The sequence below is a fragment of the Microcaecilia unicolor genome, chromosome 11 (genome assembly GCF_901765095.1).
Source record: "Microcaecilia unicolor chromosome 11, aMicUni1.1, whole genome shotgun sequence".
In the NCBI taxonomy this organism is placed as follows: Eukaryota; Metazoa; Chordata; class Amphibia; order Gymnophiona; family Siphonopidae; genus Microcaecilia; species Microcaecilia unicolor.
The window spans coordinates 40,354,867-40,378,209 of NC_044041.1; the positions used below are offsets into that span (position 1 = coordinate 40,354,867).

The window sequence follows — 23,343 nt, forward strand, 5'->3', positions numbered from 1 at the left end:
GCAAGGTGGTCTTCTTAGTCACTACCGTAATAAGGGAGTCCACCTTGTGAAGCTGCAATTTATCTTTCTCTTCCAGAACTAATGGGTAGAAGCAAGTCATGGCACTTCCCACTCTCAGCCCTGTGTCCGGCGAGACCCATTCTGCTGTAAATCAGGTCCTGAATGTTTGGATGTCTTGGGAAAGCTTTAAGACCTCTAAGCCCCCTCATGATCAACGAAAATTAACTCCTGACGCCAAAGCAGAAGGCTACTCAATGGAAAGCACTGTCAGAAATAAGAGTACTGAGCTCCTCTTTATAAAAGAACCTCAGTACTTTCATATCATCTCCATCCTCTAACAGCTCCTTCAATGATGGCTCCTCTGAACAGACCGTGGCCACACAGGAAGGGAGAAGCAGAGACAGCCTCATCTGCCCACTCCTGAAGGTCCGAACGAGATGTTTAAGGAGACAGAGGGGCAAAAGGGTAACAAAATGAAGCACCTTGCAGCAACTCTTGACTGTCCCTACTTCAATAAGGAGAAATTAGATCTTACCTGCTAATTTGCTTTCCTTTAGTCCCTCCGGACCGGACCAGGATTGGACTGATGGGTTGTGCTCGCCTACCAGCAGGTGGAGACTGAGAAAAAACTCTGACTCTAGAGAGCCAATAGGAGCCCTGGCCATGTGACCTTAGCCTCAGTATTTGAATAACAAAGCAGGAAAGAAAGAAAGACCTTCTGTGCCGTATGGAATCCTAGCAGCCACAAAGCACTCGGCAATGCCAAGTATCAGAGCTCACCAGCAACTCTCACCAGAGAAGTGGTATGGCCCGATATGTATTACAGCTCACCAGCAACTCTCACCAGAGAAGTGGTATGGCTCACTTGTACTATAGCTCACCAGCAACTCTCACCAGAGAAGCGATATGGCTCACATGTAATATAGCTCACCAGCAACTCTCCCCAGAGAAGTGGTATGGCTCACGTATAATATAGCTCACCCGCAACTCTCCCCAGAGAAGTGGTATGGCTCACTTGTCTTATAGCTGACCAGCAACTCTCACCAGAGAAGTGGTATGGCCCACTTAAGATTTTATATATATTCCATCAACTGAGCTTACCAGCAACTCTCACCAGAAAAGTGGTAAATCATATTTAAGGTTTTATAGATATTCCAGCAACTGAGCTCAGCCACAACTCTCACCAGAGAAGTGGTATGGCGTATTTAAGGTTTTATAGATAGATTCCAGCAATTGAGCTCACCAGCAACCACCAGAGAAGTGATATAGACCACGTAAAGTTCTGTATATATATAGTATTGTTCCACGAATCGTAAAGGAATGAATACACTTCCTACTTAATAAAAGAAGCTAAAGAGTAGAGAGAACATGGGAGAGGCCTGGTCCGGTCCGGAGGGACTAAAGGAAAGCAAATTAGCAGGTAAGATCTAATTTCTCCTTCCTTAGCGTCCCTCCGGACCGGACCAGGATTGGACTGATGGGAAGTACCAAAGCAGTAATCTGAAGGGAGGGACCCTATGAAAACTGCAGAGAAATGTTCATGCTGCATAGGCCACCTGGCGACAACTAACATGTAGTGTGTCCCAATGAGCAAAATAAAATGAAACTAAGACTAAGTTGCCAACTTACCAATGTGCACCGAGAGCACCAAAAATCGCCGTAGTAAGAATAGAGCCTGCTTCTGAAGTTGTGGAATATGTTGTAATACGCTGTGGAACTGCCTTCTCAGCGAGAAGAGAAATAGACATTCTCATTTCCTTGATCCTTCGCGATATAGCGGGTTAGAAACAATGACAAACTTTTACGCCTACTGGCTAGAAGGACAAAACCAATAAGAAAAAAAACGATTGGGAAAGGTGAAAACTTTAAACTACAGCAGACCGAAAAGAAGTTACCAACCGTAGAAGTATTCCACACATAGATCTACTTGCTGCAATGGTTACTAGGAAACACTGCTTGAAGAGGAAAACTTTATAGAAAAAGTTATGGCTACTAGAAAACAGAACTTTAAGAGTCTGTTCACCTAGCTGGTGGACGAAGCGGGGGGTACAGGTGCAGGACTCCTTTAAGAAACCGCTTTGACAGTGGTTGCTGCATAAGCGTGCGGTTGTCAACAGTATCGTGCATCACTGATAGAGCTGCCAAATGAACTCTAATGGATGAGTAAGACAGACAAGATTTTGCAAGATGCAGAAGACATTCCAAAACATGCAAAATGTATACTGTTTGTGGAATGAAGTGGCGAGAGGAGCACCACAGAGTGAACTGTCGCCACTTTGATTCATAGGACTTTAATGTAGATTTCCGTCTGGAAGCAATTAAAACTTGAAGTAATTCCTGCAAAAATATCAAAGATGTTGCGGACCCAGTAACCACGCCATAAGTTTGAGTGACTGGGGGTCCGGATGTAGAAGGGTGCCTTGGTTCTGCGTAAACACCTAGTGAGATGACGGAAGAAACGCATAAAGAAGGTTGAAAAAGTCCTGCTGGACGTTGGCATCTGTCCCTGTCTCCGTCAAGACTGTTGCTGAACGGAAGAAGCAAGAAATGATCGTGAGCCTGAAGGCAAAAAGAGATAGCCCTGAAGTGTCGCAGTGAGGAAGTAAGGCTGAAAAAATGAGAGTCCATTCACCTAAATGCAGGGTGACAACTAAGAAAAAATGAGTACAAACTCAAGAGTATACTCTTAACTCCTCCTTGGCGGATGACATAACCCATTGCCATGGCAAGGACCAACATAGCTCTCTCCGCCTTGTTTGTCAGTAGGGAAAACAAAATTCACCCGAAGGTAAAACGAATTGCTGAGGTCCCCCAGAAAAAAAAATATATACAAACAAGCTTCTGCCAAAAAGTGTACTGCACGAAGCATCCCAATGACAGAACTAAGGTTCTTGAGATAACTAGATGACACTTAAATAGCGCGATTGATGACCCTGAGATTCGCAATAGGATGAAGGAAAATTCCTTCTTGGGCATTAGAAAGTAAAATTGCATTCTGCAGAATAGAGCGAGGAAATGGCCGAAGGCCCAAGGTCACCAAGAAAAATATAAACTGGGATGTTTGCAGAGGAGACAAAAGACTGTGCGCCAACCTGACTAAACAAAGAGAAAATCAGAGATATCTGATGAGAGATCAAATGAGAGATCAAATGAGAGGCCTGGCTACAATCACCACCCAACCTAGAGACTGTAAGAAATGCAACACCCGGTGCGTGACCTGAGAACTCTGCTGATAAGACTTTCTCCAATTAGGCAGTCGTCTAGGTAAGAATGAAATGACCCTAAGAGCGCAATGAACATCCTCTTAGATCTATAAAAGAACAGAAGAGAGAGTACTGCTGAAAATGACCGGTTAATGCATAAGCAAAAAACTAGCCATTCTCTGGATCCTGAGGAGAAGAGGAAGGGTGACCAAGGACACCAGTTAAATAGGGCTACAAACTCCAACCCTATCTCTATGGCGTTCCATAGTTGGGTAAGTTCTGAATATAGAAAGTTCTGAATATAGGAGTCCACCAGCTATGGTAGTATGCTCCGGACAGAAAAAAATTGTCCCAGTATGAACGTCTGATTCACCGGCCTGTAATTTCTTGGATCTCCCTAATCCACATACCACTAATCCACGTACCACGGTCATGCGTCCTCCCTCACTGAGATGTAGATTGTAAGCTCCTTTGAGCAGGGAACGTCCTTCTTTGTTAATTTGTACAGCGCTGCGTAACCCTAGTAGCGCTCTAGAAATGTTAAGTAGTAGTAGTAGTACCAGACTCACACCCAATAGATATGAATGTTGAGCTTGTTTCAGGTTAAAACACCGAACCTAGGCCCAGGGTCCCCAGTGTTCCTAGTGGTGAACAGCCATGGCAAATATTGTATGCGTTAGTTTGCAGAATTACTGCAAAGCCTTGCTTTTGGAGCAGAGATTTCTGTTCGATACTCTCGTGAGAGGTTTTTTTTTTTTTTTTGTTTTGTTTTCCTTTAATGCTGTTCTGGCTGTAGAAAGGTGGACATTTGAGCTTCCCCAGAATGGCAAAACTTATGTACCTATGCCCATTAGATATGAATGCTGGACTTGATGGACTTGAGGCCTTACCCAGCATAACCATACTTATGTACCTATGGCATAAATACACAGGAAGTGAGTGAATCCCCTTCCAATTGAAAGAACACTCTGGAGTGAAGGCGCATAGAATGAAAAAGGACAAACTTGGAAATTACCTGTAACGAAAAAAGTGAAGTTGTGCCACAGCCACTTGGTGAAGGCAGTGTAGACAAGACTGTATCTGAATTCAAGAAAGCTTGATATAACATCAGGTCTCTAAGGAAGAGGAAGAGATAGCAGATGGTATGTATAGGCATACTGGACCAAACCAGGATGTTTATAATCTGCCAATGCTGAACTGATAGAGTAGAGACAAACACGAGTAGATGGTTTGAGGACCGTCCACTATCTTTAAGTGAAAGGATGACTTTTATTCTATAAGTGACCATATGTCCTGTAAAAACCAGAAGAAAGCTAAAATGAAATATGAGAGGCTTCAAGGCAGTTGGAAAAGAAGGGAAGACATGAATAAAGCATGCCTGCTAAGGCAGCTGAGTGATTGGGAGCTTGGTAGACAGGACTGTCCCTCAGAGAATATGAAAGAGCTGATATATCCCCATGGCATCTGAACAATATACTGTATGCCTCTAGAGAAGGCTTCTTAAAGTCGGAAAAAGAAAACACTGTATAACACTACAGCCATTGAGAGTGATTGTCTGTTAAGTTCTTAAAACACTATATAACATCATAGGCATGGAGTAAAATGCTTGAAAGGAACTAAGATATTATGGTCAGAATTGCAAAGTATCAATCAATTGACTCTTAGACAATGTAGTCCTATTCACCAGGGAATGAGAAAGACAGAAATTTACTCTATGCCTATAGAGAAAGTTTCTAAAGTTCTTAAAACACTGTATAATACTACAGCTATTGAGGAAAATGCTTGAAATGAATTATGATATTATGATAAGATGTAGATTTTCCAGCAGGCAATGAAAAATGACTGAGCACCAGAAAAAACTAATGTTAACAGCCCCGTGATACATAGAAATTTAAAAGAAGAAAAGCTTGTTATATATCCATATATGAAAGGAGCCCCCTTTCAACCAAATATTGCCTGCTGATGTGAAGAGCATTTTAGAATACGCCGTTCAGCACATACAAAAGTGTACACATCTTGGAGCCGAACTGCTCTATGAACTGCAGCCTTACGTTCAGCAGAGAGATCCCTGACTGATAAGATGGAGGGAGAAACAAAATGGCCGCCGTTCGCTCCACTGGCCCCGTGGCGATCGTCGACAGCGCGCCCGACACCTCCGAACAAGCGGAGCCCAGTGGAACGGCGAAGAAACAACAGCCGGCGGAAAAGGCCCCGAAAAAACCGGAGGCAGCACCGGACCCGAAGAAACCTTGAAGGGAGAGCAAAATTTACACGTTCCGGCTGCGTGAACTGCGCGACGCTGACCGACAGCAGCTGTTTGAACTTTTAAGCCATATCGGAAAAAACAGGTGGCCGCGCTTACGCGGTTCGCACCTTTCTTTTTTTTTTTTTTTTTCATTTGTTTAAACTGCCGCCGCCAAAACGCAAGAAAATGGAGGAAATTAAATCTGACGAGAAAAATCGCTGTTTAAAGTCACAGACACTGAATTATTCTCTTCTTTTTTTTTTTTTTTTTTTTTATAACCCCTCAATCATAATAAAACACTGGAGCTGCCTGCTCGTTAGAAGTCTGGGGAAAGAAAGGCTGCTTCTTTGAATTTCCTTTTATTTGATTTAATTCTTTTAAAGCAGCTGCCTGTTAAAAGTGGCTGCCTCTCCCAAAGACGGTACACCTTTCCAGAGAAAGGGACGGCCCTTCCCTGCTAAGCCAGGGAGATGGGGAGGAAGGGGGGTGGACTCGAGACACCCGAGTTTAACACCCCCGAGGCTGTCAAAGAAAGAAGAGAAAGGAAACCCTGTCAAGCCTCTAAATAAGATTCCAGGCACAGAAGAATTATCACAAATATCTGTAATATCTAAAGAGAAAAGGAGAGAGACTAATGGGCTCACTTCCTACCTGCTGGGAGACTGAGAAAATACTGAGGCTAAGGTCACATGGCCAGGGCTCCTATTGGCTCTCTAGAGTCAGAGTTTTTTCTCAGTCTCCACCTGCTGGTAGGCGAGCACAACCCATCAGTCCAATCCTGGTCCGGTCCGGAGGGACGCTAAGGAAACAGGCCTGGTTTAACAGCAATACAAACTGCAGAGAAAAAGATCCCCATGCATCTGAATGCTTTGTCGGGCCCCAAGGCTGGAAAATGGTAGCTGTGCTCTGTGTGTGATTAGACCTAAACTGTTCCTTGCTGCCACTGGCCCAGACAAAATGGCACCCATTCCCAAGCTCTCCTGTATCAAATTGCACACTTGCCCTGTCGGACAGCCCGAAGTCTCCAGCATATTCGGATGCTACACCAAGATGTGCTGCCACCGACCATTTCCTCTGCATCCTGCAGGATTCCTGGCTTGCACACACTGCATTGCCCCGACACTGGCCGGTAGGTCCCACAGCGGGAACATCGCTTAACTGCCTCCGTGGGAGTCACCATTCACCCAGACTGTCACAAGTGCAGAATACGGTCCCAAGTGGTAAGTCAAGATCCCTCCCCTGCATCAACCAGAACTTGCAGCCTTCCAAGCAGTTCTGACCATTGCCAGCTGCTCTCTCCAAGCTCACAGTCTCCAAAAGTCTTACCCCAGATGAGAAGATCGGGACCGATACTCTATCCCACATACTCCAGTAAACCAAAAGTGTGTCTTTCCACCTGCTGGAGATAGACATTACTGAGGAGCTGGACTGGAAGACAAGAGACATGTCTCAGCTCAGTCTTCAGTTCTCGTATCTCCACTTGCTGGTTGATGGACAACTAACCCACAGGTTCTGGAATAGTGGGAAGTTATGCAATGGAAGGGAAACTTTTTCCAAATTATACTTGGTATAGAAAGCATTAGATTTTTAGGGTATAAAAAAAAATATTTTGGCACAACTTCAACTGCCTCTGTACTTTTGTGTGTGTACAGTTAAGATACTCACACAAAGAGGTGTTTACCTCTTGAAACAAACTATACCAATTAGAACTGGCTCAGCTATTCAGCATCACAAGTGTACACTGCTTTGCAGAATGTCCAGTGTTTTAACACCTCCCCATCCCCAACTCATCAAATCTTCTGTAGTGTGGGAGAAACTAGAATGCTGTGAAGGCATCTTTCACGGTCCCAGTTATCATGCAATAGTGACACTCAGTGGCCAGATTTAGGTCCTGTAATGGTAATATTCCCAAATGAGTACTGGTGCATGGTCCCCAGCCAAAGGGATATAACTGCAATATCCAGATGAAGGGGCCTATATAGTAAACTTGGAATAGAGCCACCAGCTAACACTCGATGCATATTTTCTTAACACTGTATGTGAAAATGTTTGTTCTCCAATGAAATAACCAAACATTTTGCAAATAATTTATGCATGAAAACTGTGTACTAACACAGGAGAGCATGCCAGAAGCATGTGCACATGGGTCTCTGTGAGCAAAAGCTGATTGTGTGCCAAAAATATCTATCAGCACTCATATGCAATAAGGCTATTCTACATATAAATATTGTTGGCATTAAGAAAACTGTAGCCGTGCACAAGGTTTTAATGCACACACATTATGTACATGTTGGAATGTTACTTCTTGCATAAAACACCAATATTATTTTGTGCAGAATGTCACCTTCCCCTAAGCTTATCCCCTAGTTTTTGTGTTTTTAAATTTTTTTTTTTTTTTTTGGGGGGGGGGGGGGTTGACATCCTTTCAAAACCAGAAAACAAATTTGCAGGTATTCATACTTGCAGTAACAAGAAGAAAGAAATCCTCACCAATTGCAGAACAACACTAACCTTTTCCTCTTCCACATGCATAGCATTAAAGCCTCAGCCCCCGTCTTGTATTATTATTTTTTTAAACACCTGTACCTAAGTCTCCTACATACTTTGCATCTGAATTTAATAGCTAATCTCTTCATTACCATGAGACTTAAATAAGTGGAGGAGTAGCCTAGTGGTTGGTGCAGTGGACTTTGATCCTGGGGAATTGGGCTTGATTCTCACTGCAGCTCCTTGTGACTCTGGGCAAGTCACCTAACCCTCTATTCCCTAGGTACAAATAAGTTCCTGTATATGCTATGTAAACTTCTTTGAATGTAGTTGCAAAAACCACAGAAAGGCGGTATGGGCAAATCTCATTTCCCTTTCTCCCTTTTCCAATGTAATGACGACTCTTGGTACACAAAACTCATTTTACCATAGGGCACCCATTGTTGCACACAAAACTGTGAACTGAAGCCACAATGAGACTAGCACATTTTATTACATCCACCCATAGGTCTGTTGAAGGGATAAAGGATGGTGTCATAAAACCCCCAAGTAGTTACAGATGAAGCTCATAACACCAGGATCTCAGGTCTGGTTCTATGAGTTTTGGACAGCCAAAGCACAAAAGGAAACTACTAGATTTAAAAAAAAACAAAAAAAAAAAAAACTAGGATGTATATATCTTCTTAATTTAATAAGAGAGTCAGGTCTGTGAAACTTGACAAGAATCCAGCTTAGTTAGATTTAAATTAGAAAAGCCAAAACCTGTTGTACCTGTAAAATTAAAGAAATAAAACTGATGAACATACAAATCCTTCTAAGACTGCTGCAGTGCCAGTTACCTGAGCTGCATATGTAATAGCTTCCAGCTGTAGTGCTGAAAGCCAACAATTGTCAATCGTTTCTTCGGGTATAGTAGTCTGGAACCAAACATCAGCTGGCGTTACACTGGACAACGAGCTTGTCTCTACCACAGGATCAGGATGACGCAAGCCTGCTTTCACTAAAGAAAAGTAAAACAACAAGTTGGCCTTTTTGCTTGAATATTCTCATCCCTTTAAATATTATAAAACCCTTAAATAAAGATTTAAGGCACTCTATAATTGTAAGAGACGTTTAGGTCTTTCATTCGCAATATATAGTACACAGAATGGCATTCCTTAAAAACACAATTCTCAAAATTAAATGTTTCTGCTTAACAAAATATGCCCATATTTTCCTGCACTGTTTCTTACTTCAAATTCAATTCAAGCTTCTCCTTCTTACCTACAAATGCACTCAGTCTGCTGCCCCGCACTATCTTTCTACCCTCATCTCCCCTTACGTTCCCGCCCGTAACCTCCGTTCACAGGATAAATCCCTCCTCTCAGTACCCTTCTCCACCACCGCCAACTCCAGGCTCCGCTCATTCTATGCTTGGAACAACCTTCCTGAGCCCTTACGCCAAGCCCCCTCCCTGCCCGTCTTCAAGTCTTTGCTTAAAGCCCACCTCTTCAATACTGCGTTCGGCACCTAACCCTTACCGTTCAGTGAATCCAGACTGCCCCAATTTGACTGCCCCTATCGGACCGACTGTTCACTTGTCTATTAGATTGTAAGCTCTTTGAGCAGGGACTGTCTCTCTTTGTTAAATTGTACAGCGCTGCGTAACCCTAGTAGCGCTCTAGAAATGTTAAGTAGTAGTAAATTGAGAAAATCTAATCAAATCTGATTTCAGGTAGCCTACCCATAAACATCCCAACAACTCAAAATCTCTTCCCAATTTAAGTGAACACTTTGATTTCCAACATACTAGAAATTCAATTACTGAATTCTGAAAATATCATCCCTCTTTCCCATTTTTGTACTCTGAAAATTTCACTCTGAATAGAGCCTTTTAACAAACACTTGTTACATTTTCACCTTATAAGCCATTCTTACATTTTATTGGCATGTATTCAGCATACGTCTCTGCATGGCCCATTTCTTCATCCTCCTCCTCCTCTGGTTCATCCTCATCTTTGAGTGATGAGACTTTCTACAACACAAAAAGTTCACTAAACAGTTTATACTGTATTACCCCCCCATGCACCATTAAAAATAAGGCCCTCAAAGCAGCAACACATTCAACCTGCAGCAAAATGCAACGAGTTACAAATTGTCAAAATAGGGTTGTGATATACACAGGCAAAACCCAGGGCAATATCATCAAAAATAAATATACAGGCAAGGGCGATCCATGAAACAAGAGACCTCGGCAGTGACTTGTTTCATGCTGGGAGCACTACCTGACAGCTCACTATCTTCGTCACTGGTTTCACAGAAACTCTATTGGCAACTACTCATCAAAACACCTTTAATATCAAAATCTTTATAAAATGAATGGAGTGCTTATCTTCAAGCAACTTGATAATCTACTTATTGACTCAGGAATGAAACGAGTCACTGTCGAGGTCTCTTGTTTCACGGATCACCCTTGCCTGTATATTTATTTTTGATGATATTGCCCTGGGTTTTGCCTATTAAAAAACTTACCTCAAGTTTTGGGACATATCAAGCTTTGATTTAAAATAGGATTGTGAGCAGGTGGAGTAAGAGTGGAGGAGTGGCCTAGTGGTTAGGGTGGTTAGGGTGGTGGACTTTGGTCCTGGGGAACTGAGGAACTGAGTTCGATTCCCACTTCAGGCACAGGCAACTCCTTGTGACTCTGGACAAGTCACTTAACCCTCCATTGCCCCATGTAAGCCGCATTGAGCCTGCCATGAGTGGGAAAAGCGCGGGGTACAAATGAAACAACAACAACAACTCTAAATGAATAAATATTCCACAAATGAGTCTGCAATATAGCAGTGGACTACCATGGCATTTCACCCTCCTCTAGTGACAGACAGCGAGAAAGAGAGAAGAAATGCCATACTGGAAATTCCATTTCTATCTCTACACAGAACTATGTAAATCCCAATCTATCCAAAAGCCTCATTCAAAGTAAGATTACTGTCTCTACTTCAGACAGCAGGGATACCATGGCTCTTTCAAGACTGATGGCTGTGGCAACTGAACAGCCAGCCTTTCACACTACATCAAGACTAGCTTCATGCACTTTTATGCATTGCACCTGTCTTCTCTGGCTGTATGTCCAAACTATACATTCCTTCTATATCCTTATTAAAATGTTTCATTTGTATTGTGTTGACATTGTATTAATATTGAAGCAGTAGTTATATCAATGTTCTACAGTGCTGTTTTAATGTAAATTACTGCCACTTACTGTAATTTACGTTTGGGAAGCTTGCCAGGTGCCCTTGGCCTGGATTGGCCGCTGTCGTGGATAGGATGCTGGGCTCGATGGACCCTTGGTCTTTCCCCAGTGTGGCATTACTTATGTACTAATTTAATTTGTCTCTTTCCAAGCTTTTCACTCTTCTGTGAATCATGTTGACATATGGTCATTTTATTATAGTTATTCTATTACTGTATTGCAAGTTGCCTATGTCAAGCTACACCTGTTATGTACCACCTTGAAGAATCTCTTCATAAAGGCACTTAATAAATCTAACACACCCGCACCTCGAAAACTGTGTGGAATTCTGGCCACCGCATCTCAAAAAAGAGATATAGCAGGAAAGGTACAGAGAAGGGCAACGAAAGTGATAAAGGGGATGGGACAACCTCCCTATGAGGAAAGGCTAAGCAGCTAGGGTTCTTCAGCTTGGAAAAAGGGACAGCTGAGGGGAGATAGGATAGAGGTCTATGAAATACTTAGTGAAGTGGAAAGGGTAGACATGAATCGCTTGTTTACTCTTTCCAAAAATACAAGGACTAGGGGGCACACAATGAAGCTACTAAGCAGTAAATTTAGAACAAACCAGAGAAAATATTTCTTCACTCAACATGTAATTAAACATTGGAATTTGCTGCCAGAGAATGTAGTAGAAGCAGTTAGCTTAGCAGGGTTTAAAAAAGGGTTTGGATAAAGTTCTAGAAGTCCATAAGCCATTAAGATGGGTGTGGGAAAATCCACTGCTTATTTCTAGGATATTGTCAAAATAATAATGGCGCTCTACCTTCAATGTGTATAGGAACACAACCAAAACAAAGTGGTAGAGGTACAATTACTTGATCACTAAATTGATATGCTGCGGGGAAGTCTCATACAGTCACTTTAGGCAAAAGGCTTGTACCCATCTGGTGTGCCTACTTTATGTGACAACTCTAATCATTGACAACCCCCTGCCATCCATACCTATTTTTATATTTTTTTGTGTCTGCTGATAATATCCAAACTGAAAAACTTCTTGTGCAATTAACTGACCAAGGTAGATTCAGTGAATTCAGTGGAAGCTTTTCTTATTTGCTATAAACTAAACATCAGACACTTATCTGTGTGCGTATCATTTCTAGGATAAGCAGCATAAAATCTGCTTTGGGATCTTCTCAGGTACTTCAGACCTGGATTGGCCACTGTTGGAAATTGGATAATAGGTTTGATAGACCTGTGGTTGATGGACCTGTGTGGTTTGTACCAGTATGGCAAGGTTTATGTTCTTATAAAAGAGTGAATCCCATGACACATAGGTTCAAATATCAGTCTCCATAGATAATCGTTTATGGAGAACTTTTACCCATCTGAATCTGAAGAGAACGAGTGTTTTTTTGAAGGTTTCCAACCCATGCCATGGCAACACTGCTTAGCTTCTTACAGCTTCCAGTGCTTAGAACTCATCATCTAGAAATACTGGCTCAAGGTTATGTGCAGGCTGAAAGAGTAACACCTGGCTACGTCACACAAGAAACAAAACAATTAGCCCAAATCAAAAACAGAGGACTCTGGAATTAAATGCATCAATTAATTTGTTCTACCACTTACCATGGTGGGTGAAAAACTTCTCATTTTAATATCGTCATTGATCCATATTCTTGTAACATCTTTGTTGGACAAGTCTTTTTTAGCACCATTACTTAAATCAGCTACAAGACAGAATATTCAAATCATTAATTTGTTCTTCCACAATTTTAAGCTGAACAATTTATATCATTGCTTCAAAAAGTTAAAATAACCACCTTCAAATTTTACAAGACACCAGTGACTGATTAAAAAGCCTCCACCATGGTGAAACACATATCCAAAAAGTGTTGTATGCCAAGTTTCAGTTACAATGGTTCCTCTGCATAAGCAAAATGCCTGCACTGACAGAACTTGGGCTACTTGATATGGACAGCACCTCATGCTATTGATAAGCAGCAAGTTACAGAGGTCTGAATCCAGTGTTGTGGAAGAATTTTAGTACTTGGGTAAAACCTAACTTTCCAGTCTCTTATTTCTGACTGCTGTAGAAAAGGTAGCAAATACTTTCACTTGTCAAAGTTGTTTTAATACATAAATCCATTAAGCTCCGTACAGGACCACTCAGCAATCTACACCTCTTGCATGTAAAAGGACAGTGAAAGTTAGCAGTAGACTACATAGTCATAAACCCAGTACTGTCTGTGAAAGCTAACAGTGCTCGTTAATAACTGTGAGCTTACCTGGTTTGGTGGCATTTACCACTTTAGAAGACAATACAATAATTTCTGTAAGAAAATCAAAGATTTACAGCTCATCTGCTAAGACTTTAGTTGCACTGCTAGAAACAATATGCACACAAAGTGCTTTGAAAATGAGCCCCAAAGAGGCATATTTTCAAAGCACTTAGCCTTCCAAAGTTCCATAGAAACCTATGGAACTTTGGAAGGCTAAGTGCTTTGAAAATATGCCTCACACTGTGGTACAGATGAGGCTTATGTTAATACCGATGCCTGCAAAAAGGAATATATATTTTATTTATTTATTTATTTAAATACAACTGTGCCTTGATTAACTGAGCAGGTAAAGTGCTATACGAGGTAATAAAGATTCAAACACCAGAGGTTCTGGAATGTGCAATTCAAGTGGAACACATCTTTAAATTATTTGCCGATACATTTGGGTCACTTTCTACGTTGGCAGTATGGTTTTAGTGGCAATTGAAAGGGCACAGGTTCAAACATGTTCCCCATTGTTTTCAAAGCCCAAGTTCATGATAAAAGGGGACAATGGACAGGTTTTGCCCTTTCAGGTGGTTTGCTGTTCAGAGAAGCTTAACTTACTGTGTGTCTAAGAAGTGGGAAGCAAAGAAGTTTCCAATGCAAAAATTAAGATCCACAGATATCTCCAGCTTCTCTCTCTAGGTCCATTTTCAACTTTTAAATGGCACAATGTGGGTGGGAGAAAATTTGGTAAAACTTTGAGGATGGAATTCCTTTTTCTACTCTGTATTGTTTTATATGCTATTCATTTTTGTCAAATCATACAGAGCTCATTGAAGTTGTTCACCTTGCTGGTTTCTCAATAAAAATGTTAAAACATAAATGGCACAATGTAACCAAATGCTCCTGGGTTGCTTTTCAGGCAGAGCAGGATAAAAGGCCATACTTACTGGCTGCTGTGGCAACTGGTTGGGCAATATTGGATGGAGGTTTAAGCTTCATGAGTTCATTAAGACTACTGCTTTTCAACAAGTCCTTCAGCTGAACCTGGTCCTTCGAAGGTGCGGGTGGCAAAGCACTGCGAACTACAGTCCCTGCAGTGGGTCGTGCAGTCGTGCTAGTCTGAATGACTTTCGCTACAGTGATAGTCTGTCTTGTAGTTGCAACAGGTGTTGATTTTGTCATCACTATTGTGTTTCCCAAAGGTGGGAGCTGATTTATCTGATTCAATACAAACGTCGTTGTTGATGGTGGCTGCTAAAGAAACAAAAAGATATCTATGGAATATAAAGTATGACATTTAATCGTAAAACCTTTAGTACCTATCAAAAATATAGTATCTGTCCAGATGAGATAGTAACCATGAACCTCAAACCTCACACTAACCCAGAAGCAAACCAGGATTTCATCAAAGTCCAACTAGCAACTAGAACACAATATTAAACCAGGTGAAAGAGTAAGGGGCAGTGAATGCGCCGTGATCTGACTGGATAAGAGACATCCTTCCCTTTTCACCTTTAAAAGACTACACCAAAACTTACAAACCAACCTGTCCAGAAAGATATACACAGACACTGTGGAAAACTGAGCAATTAAAAATCCTACCAAGCTCAACCTCAACATTTTCAGGAGGATAGAAAACAACACTTTAATAGAATGTATTTTCAACATCTGATGATAAATACACCTTAAGAGAAGAGTGGATTCTGAACCTCAAGGTTTTATATGCAGTACATTTAATACACGTACTCAAAAGAATACAACTTCAGAATGGGAAAATATAGTATATTTTAAAAAAGGTCCCAGGAAAGGTATACTAGGGTATTTCATGCAAGTGTGTGAAATAAAATCTTTCTCCACAGGCAAAGAAAAAAAAAAAAAAAGAATTAACCTTTAGGCAATACTGAAAGATGACATTTTGAGCAGAAAAGCTAGCTGGGCAAAAAAAAAAAAAAAAACAGGACTCTTTCCACAAAGGGTGACTGCACAGGGCACTATATCACTGTATTTCACTTTCAAGTCAATCTGAGACTATCATCTGAACCCCAAAGAGAAGAATGGTGATAAAAGCAACCCTTAACCTGGATGTTTTCCCCTAGATTCTATATATGGCGCCCAGTTGCACATGCAACTTAATTGCGTAATGAGCCATTAACTTGCTAACCACCAATTATATTAGGTCTATGGAACGTTGAATCTATGGGCATGACTCGACAGCAACAGCAGTTACAATGATACAGGGTGTGCAATACTGCAAAAAACAAGGACCAGGACAAAAGTACTACAGCTTTTTAGGTACGACATAATAAAACTCCATATCTTCAACCATTCCCCTCCCACATTTCCCCCATAGTCCTCATCTCATCTCACTCCACTAGTTCTTGATGCCAACAGCAATATGACCAGGTATCTAGGAAGTTTCCAGCCTTGGTCAACACAGCCATACTGCTTCTGCACTTAGGAATCAGGTAAGACCCTCAAAATGGCACAAGAATGTTTTCTGTTAAATACGACATTCCATAAAAGCACCAATATGACCAGGTATCTAGGAAGTTTCCAGCCTTGGTCAACACATCCATACTGCTTCTGCACTTAGGAATCAGGTAAGACCCTCAAAATGGCACAAGAATGTTTTCTGTTAAATACGACATTTCATAAAAGCTTGCCCCCATAAACAATTTGTCTTGAATTCAATCCAGACAGATTTACCACTAGGCATCCCACATGACTTATAAATCTCAACCTCTCCTATAACAAACTCAGGTGTACAGGTAGCTTAAAAAAAAAAAAAGTGTGTGTAATGCAAACAGACTGAGAAACTACTTACCTGCTGAAGAGCTGGAGTTGAAGGGGTCACCAGACCAATGTCCACAGAATCACTGTCAAAGAGGTCATTTGGACTGATTCCACTCTCACTCAAAGCAGCAAGCAACAAATCTTGTCCTGGTTCCATCATCTTAACAAAATAAGATTACTTTTTCCATTTTTTCTTGAAAATCATCCTCCCAGCCACCTCCTGTCAAACACACAGAAAGCTATGCAGCCTGACATTATCTATTCTGGAACAGCTAGGGAAGCAAGTGTGTCTTCAGCAAATGTTCCCATTTACAATTCTCTCCAGAATTTATACATACGGTTAAAACCTTCACTGGCCTCATTCAGAAAACAAAGATCACCTGATACAATAGTCATCAGGTTAGCCTTTCAAAGCTATTGGAATTTGGTCTTTGTTTTTATATTAAAATTGATACCCAAACCTAGTTGGAAAGTAGAATGAAAGAAGAAAAAGACTGGTGTACTGTGTTTTTACCTTTCAGTTATTACACCTAGCAATTTCAATGTCTTCAGCAATCTGCTTCAACCTCTTCTTACCCATGTCCCTGTAACCCCCCCCCCCCCCTTGTCTGACTGTCCCAAGCACATTTTAAAATACTGTGTACAACTGTTTAAACTAATGCATAACCTCAGGAGAAAGGTATTTCAGGCCTGTAGTTCCTGGACATCATCTACCTTGATCTCAGGTCATGTACTACCATGCAATTATGTCCTAAATGCAACAGCTTTTATTATTAGTACTACGAGATATACCCAGCACTCTACACACCCATGCAAGTCTCTTCTCCATGAAATTAAGACAGCCTAAGACAAATAAAGACTGTTCTGGGAGCTTTGCTATTTAGAAAACGGAAGGCTAAAAGTAGTGTAGTGTATAATTATTAGTCCATGTGAATGCACGGAAAAAAGATGATTAGGCAGTTTGAAACACGGACCAAAGATGGAGGAGGAAGAAGAGACATCAGCAGGTTCGGCAGCATGAAAATGGAGCTCCAGAGGGCTAATGCAAATATACTTACCCTACTTGAAACAGTTAAAAGTGAGAAAAACACATTCTGTATGCCTGCAGGCCCTTGTTTTGCTGCCTCTTCAGAGGTTTTTGTTTTCTGCTTGGCCAGGTTGAGAATTTTCCTAACTGGCTGTGGTTGTATGCTTCGGGGCGGGATGTCTGTGGGTTGTTATGTGTGTGTTGTATGGAAGGGGGATAGGTGTTCATGGGGAAGTCTCTATGTGGGGTATGAGCGAAATAGGGTTTGGGAGTTTAGGGAGGATGATGGGTGGGTGGGTGGGAGGGTTGGATGGTGTGGTGGGGTAGACCTGGTGGGGGCTGAGCATCAGTTTACCCTGGATAATTTGGTTTCCTTTCTTGTCATGTATATCATGGTTCTGTTGCGGGATCCTCCTTGACAGTTTATTCTTGGAATGTGTAAGGTATTGATTTGCTAATTAAGAGAAGAAAAATTTTACAAAAGTTTTTTTTTCCTTAAGCGTTCATATAGACTGTCTTCAGGAAACCCACCTTAGTGATGAGGAACATCAGAAGCTGAAGCACTGCTGGGTGGGTGCAGTGCATTAATCTCTTGGCACTACTCATAGTTCTGGGGTGGCACTTTTGATTAGTAAATTTGTATCTCATCAACTTCATAAGGTGCTTGTGGGACAGGAGGGTAGATGTGTTGGCACATCTGACTATTCAGAATACAAAGTTGGTCATACTTAATATTTATGCCCCAAATATTTATGCCCTTCCCTTCTTTCAGACATTAAGGTTGCTGCACCTTATTTACATCTGCTCCTTATAATTTTGGGGGATATTAATATTGCAATAGATCCTTCTGTGGATCAGTGGGGGCTGTAGACACTAGAGCAAGTTGAGGCCTACAACATTTTTGCAAGGTATTAGATTTGGTCGATCCCTGGCGGATTTTTCACCCTCTACACAAAGATTTTACCAATATTGCCAGGGCGCACTCGACTATGTCCCACATAATTACATTTTTGTGACATCCCCTAATTTTTACAGGGTAATAGATGCTACCATAGACCTTCCCACGCTTTCTGATCACTCCTTAATTCAAGTGGATTTGCAGGGAGTCTTGGGTGAGCGAGGACCTAAAGTGTGGTGTTTTCCGTTCCATCTGTATTGGGACTAATTGCTCAGAAGTGGCAGTGATACTTAGTAGACAACAATCAGCATGCCCGATACCCCATATTATTTTGGGAAACAGTGAAGGCTGTTTTATGGGGGGGGGGGGGGGGGGGGGAAACATTGCTTATGCGGCTGCTAAGAGGAGAAAATTGGCTAAAGACTTGCTGGATTTGGAGCATCAGGTGGATTGCTGTAAGCAGGAGCGGATTTTGCATATTTCTTCAATGATTAAAGATCATTTACAAGCTGCTAGGGTGGCCCTTAATACCCATCTTCATGAGCAGGTGGTAAAATCTCATGTGTATTATAAGCATAAATTTTATCGGTATGGAAATCATACTGGGAAGTTGTTAGCCCATTTCGTCCATCCTTGGGAGGGCCCTAGGTTTTGTAAGGGTATTGATCATCAGGGTAACTGTTTCTAATAGTGAACAATTGATGTTGTTCTCCCAATATTTTGCTCGATTTTAATCAGACATCTTCAGTGTCTGTTGGGGAAGTTAAATCATATCTGTCTTCCTTGGTTTTGCCCCGGGTCTGCCCCCAGGGTGCTATGCTGTTGCTTGAGCCGATTTTGGCATGGAGATTCTTAATGCCATAAAGCAGGCCCTACTGGCTAAGACTTCTGGACTTTTATTGGATAAATATGGTTTTGGGGGCCTTTTTGGATTATGATAAAAACCTTATATATTAACCCTATATCGGTGGTGCTGGTCAATGGGGGGACTCTGATTACTTTTCTTTGGGGGGTGCCCTTTATCATTGCTATTTGTTCTTGCTTTGGAACCCCTCTTAATTGTATTACAGGCAGACCCTATGGTTAGTGGCCTCTCTATTGGGGACAGTGTGATGAAATGTACAGCTTTTGCTGAGGTGCTGTGTGTCCTCACTCACCCACATTGTTCATTGCATCAGCTTCTGCACTTGGTGCAGTCCCATGGTGGAGTTTCTGCCTTGTCACTTAATCCCTAAGTCTGAGGCTCTGGGCCTGGGAAGGTACCAATATGCTGATTGGGGGGATGATTTCCCACTGAAGAAGGTGCCCCATAAATTGAAGTATTTGGGGGTTTATTTGACTAATAAGGTGACAGATGCCTATCGGTAAAATTATACTGTATTGCTTAAAGGGTCTTTAGATGTTTTTGCTCTGTGGGCGTAATCACAAAAGAGAGGGTAATACAGCATACAAGCATACTATATAGACAAGAAAAAGCAACACTAGGCCTTCAAGAAAGAGACAATGGCAGTCCTTTATTGTGAAAAAGACCCGACACGGGCCGTGTTTCGGCGCCTGCCTCAGGGGTCAAAGTGTGTCTTCACAATATGTGAGCAGGCATGTTCAGACAGTCTGAGTAAATTGCCAGCCACCGCTGAGCGTTTGTTCAATCCTAACAGACGCTGTCTGTGTGAAAACTGCCAAGAGATAGCTGTGTTTGTGATTTTGTGATGGGTACTGGGGCCACAATCACAGAGGTCCTACAGCTGTTAGAAAACACCACAGACCCAAAACACCAGGATTCTTAGTCAGTCCAGAACAACAGAGCTAATAAACTAATAGGTTTATATCAGAAAAGTGGAACACAATAGTAAAAAGGTGGTATCAACAGTAAATCTAACTAGACGTTTTATTACTTAGCACCTAGGGAGTTCAGGAGTATAACTGCTCACAGGTTTTGAACAGGGTCTCGGTGTAGAGATCTTTACCCTCCACACTCCCTCTCCGAGACCAGGGATTTCCGGCACATACTGGCTGGATTTTGAACTTCAGGGCTGATCAGAGCACAGATCATTAACTTTTAAGGTATCTGGCCAGTAGCACTGCAGGTTACTTTCCCTCAGGGCTTCCTCTCCTCCTCAGGGTGGCAAGCTAAGAAATAAACACTCTGATACTGCTAAAATGCAGAGGTCAGAAACCACCTGCTGGCCAAACAAGAAAAAATGCATTGAGGGGGAAAAAAAGGTGTCATAAAACAACATAATGAATCAGACATAAGTCCCCTGTTTCGCCACAACTAAGTAGCTTGTGTGCCCCCCAGTCCTAGTATTTTTGGAAAGAGTAAAACAAGTGATTCATGTCTACCCATTCCACTCCACTCTGTATTTTATATACCTCTATCATATCTCCCCTCAGCAGTCTCTTCTCGAAACTGAAGTGCCCTAGTCACTTTAGCTTTTCCTCATAGGGAAGTAAGTCCCATTCTTTTTATCATTTTTGTCACCCTTCTCTGGACCTTTTCTAATTCCACTATATCTTTTGGGATGCGGTGACCAGAACTGCACACAGTATTCAAGTACGGTCGTACCATGGAGCGAAACAAAGGTATTATAACATTCTCAGTTTTGCTTTCCATTCTCTTCCTAATAATTCCTAACATTCTATTTGCTTTCTTAGCTGTCGCTGCACACTGAGCACAGGGTTTCAATGTATTATCAATGATGACACCTAGATCCTTTTCCTGGTCGGTGACTCCTAATATGGAACCTTGCGTCACGTTTGGGTTCCTCTTTCCCACATGCATCACATTAATTAATTAATGTAATTAAACTCTGGAATTCGTTGCCAGGGAATATGGTAAAGGCGGTTTGCTTAGCGGAGTTTTAAAAAAGTTTGGACGGCTTCCTAAAGGAAAAGTCCATAGACCATTATTAAATGGACTTGGGGAAAATCCACTATTTCTGGGATAAGCATTATAAAATGTTTTGTACTTTTTTGGGATCTTGCCAGGTATTTGTGACCTGGATTGGTCACTGTTGGAAAAAGGATACTGGGCTTGGTGGACCTTTGGTCTTTCCCAGTATGGCAATACTTATGTAAAAGTCATCTGCCATTTGGATGCTCAGTCTTCCAGTCTCGTAAGATCCTTTTGCAATTTTTCACAATCCTCTTGCGATTTAACAAATTTTAATAACTTTGTGTCGTCAGCAAATTTAATCACCTCACTAGTTATTTCCATCTCTAGATCATTTATAAAAGCAGCGGTCCCAGCACAGACCCCTGAGGAACCCTTCTCCATTGAGAATGCTGACCATTTAACCCTACTCTCTGTTTCTATCTTTTAAACGGTTTTTAATCTGCAATAGGACATTGCCTCCTATCCCTTGACTTTCTAATTTCCTCAGAAGTCTTTCATGAGGTAATCTGTCAAATGCCTTTTGAAAATCCAGATACACAATATCAACTGGTTCACCTTTCTCCACAAGCTTATTCACCCCTTCAAAGAAATGTAGTAGATTGGTAAGGCAAGATTTCCCTTGACTAAATCCATGTTGGCTTTGTTTCCTTAATCCATGCTTATGTGCGCATGTACAGACAAAACCAAAAATAAAAGCACTTAGTAAGGAAAAAAAATTAGAAGGAAAAAATGATTAAATGGGACAAACATACCTGCATGGAAAGGAACTACAGATTTGTGAAAATCTCGCACTGAAAGAACACAACATGATGTCTTCCCTGCTTCACAGAAAAACAAAGACTGAGGGACCCGCTGTCGGGAAGGAAGAAACCATCGCATGTGCGGTAGGACACTGCGAGAAAGTTCTATAATAATCTCACTAGTCAGCGTACACACTGAGCTCCGTCAAATGACTGCTTTTTTTACGACTCCATCCAAAATTGCTTCAAACTCTGCCTCCTCAGCTATGACCTTGGAAAAACCTTGGAAAACGTGTGCAGAGCCGTAGTCAGACCAAAAAGGAGAGCCTGAAACTAATAATGGTGACCCAAAACGAAAAACGGTGTGAAGGAAACGGGAATGTGCAAGTATGCCTTCTTTAGGTCCAGGACAGTCACAAGCTCCCTCCCCCCACCACGTCTGCACCGCTGCCATCACCAATTGCAACGTTTCCATGCAAAAATGCTGAACCTTGAGAAAGTGGTTCACAAGTTTGAGATCCAAAACAGGCTGTTAGGCCCCACCTTTTTCAGCACCACAAATTGCAGCCCCGTCCCCAATTCTTCGCCAGGACGGGCGCTAAAGTGCCAAGCTCCCGCAAGGCAGCCAGAGTAGAAAGAACCATCAAGCGCTTGGAGGGCATCCTGAATGGGGAATCAAAAAATTAAAAGAAATTGCCTATGGGAGCAGAGAATCTGTACCCATCTCTGACAATGTTAAGAATCCATTGGTTTGACATAATTCTGGCCCACTGCTCGAAAAACACAGTCAACCGACCGGCTGGACAGTTTCTTTGATTGTGTCGCATCTGTTCTTCGGATGAAACATTTAAACATTAAGTCCAGCAATTGTGCAAATGCTTGAAAGAAAGGATATCCTGAGAGAAGTATTCATGAGGCATATAAGAGGGCCTGGTTTGCTTAACATCCATTATTATTACTTGATAAACCCAGAGAATCCCTGGAAAGATTTGTTTGTGTTTTGACATATACAGACCTAGCCCCCCAGATTGCTCAAGCCATCAACTGTTATTGGGAAATACTTTCATTTCATCCCATTTTTTGACAACGTCCTTGTATAGTATATCGTAGGGGTCTTAATGGGTCCATTCAGTGTATCAAAAAAATATTTCGGGCATTATTCATGTTGGACATAAAGCGTGTGGCCATTGCCAGTTCTGTTCTCAAACAGTAGAATGTACGCAGTGGCAACATCCTTCTGGGAGAAATAAAACATATACAATAAGATTTAATACCACTTCTTATGTCACCCATGCTGTTATATGTCCTTGCCAAAAACGGTACGTGGGACATACCATCCACAAAGTGAAGACACGTTTGACAGAACACAAAAGCAGATTCAACAAGCAGATAATAACTGCCCCCTTTGGTGGCTCATTGCCTGAAGTTCAATCAGTTTTCCTAGTTACAGTAGTTGATAATTGTTCATATGATTCCTTCTCAAGGAGGAAGTGATATTGAAGGTACTTTAAATAGGAAAGAACAGTACTGGATTTTTGAACTGGACACTAAAACTCCAAACGGTTTGAAT

The 23,343-nt window shown here is 41.7% G+C and overlaps 1 protein-coding gene across 4 annotated transcripts in view; it reads right to left on the reverse strand.

The window, feature by feature from the left end:
- The window catches only part of SBNO1 (strawberry notch homolog 1), a 136,111-nt gene that overhangs the window by 105,231 nt on the left and 7,537 nt on the right, over positions 1-23,343 (reverse strand). For 2 of the 4 annotated variants that reach the window (XM_030219562.1, XM_030219559.1), the window contains exons 2-7: positions 16,244-16,372; positions 14,367-14,673; positions 13,438-13,482; positions 12,779-12,879; positions 9,853-9,949; positions 8,775-8,935 (exon numbers count right to left, since the gene is read on the reverse strand). In XM_030219562.1, coding sequence (XP_030075422.1) covers positions 8,775-8,935; positions 9,853-9,949; positions 12,779-12,879; positions 13,438-13,482; positions 14,367-14,673; positions 16,244-16,372 — 840 coding nt within the window. The remainder of the gene's footprint in view (positions 1-8,774; positions 8,936-9,852; positions 9,950-12,778; positions 12,880-13,437; positions 13,483-14,366; positions 14,674-16,243; positions 16,373-23,343) is intronic. The other 2 variants (XM_030219560.1, XM_030219561.1) reach the window with 2 other exon arrangements.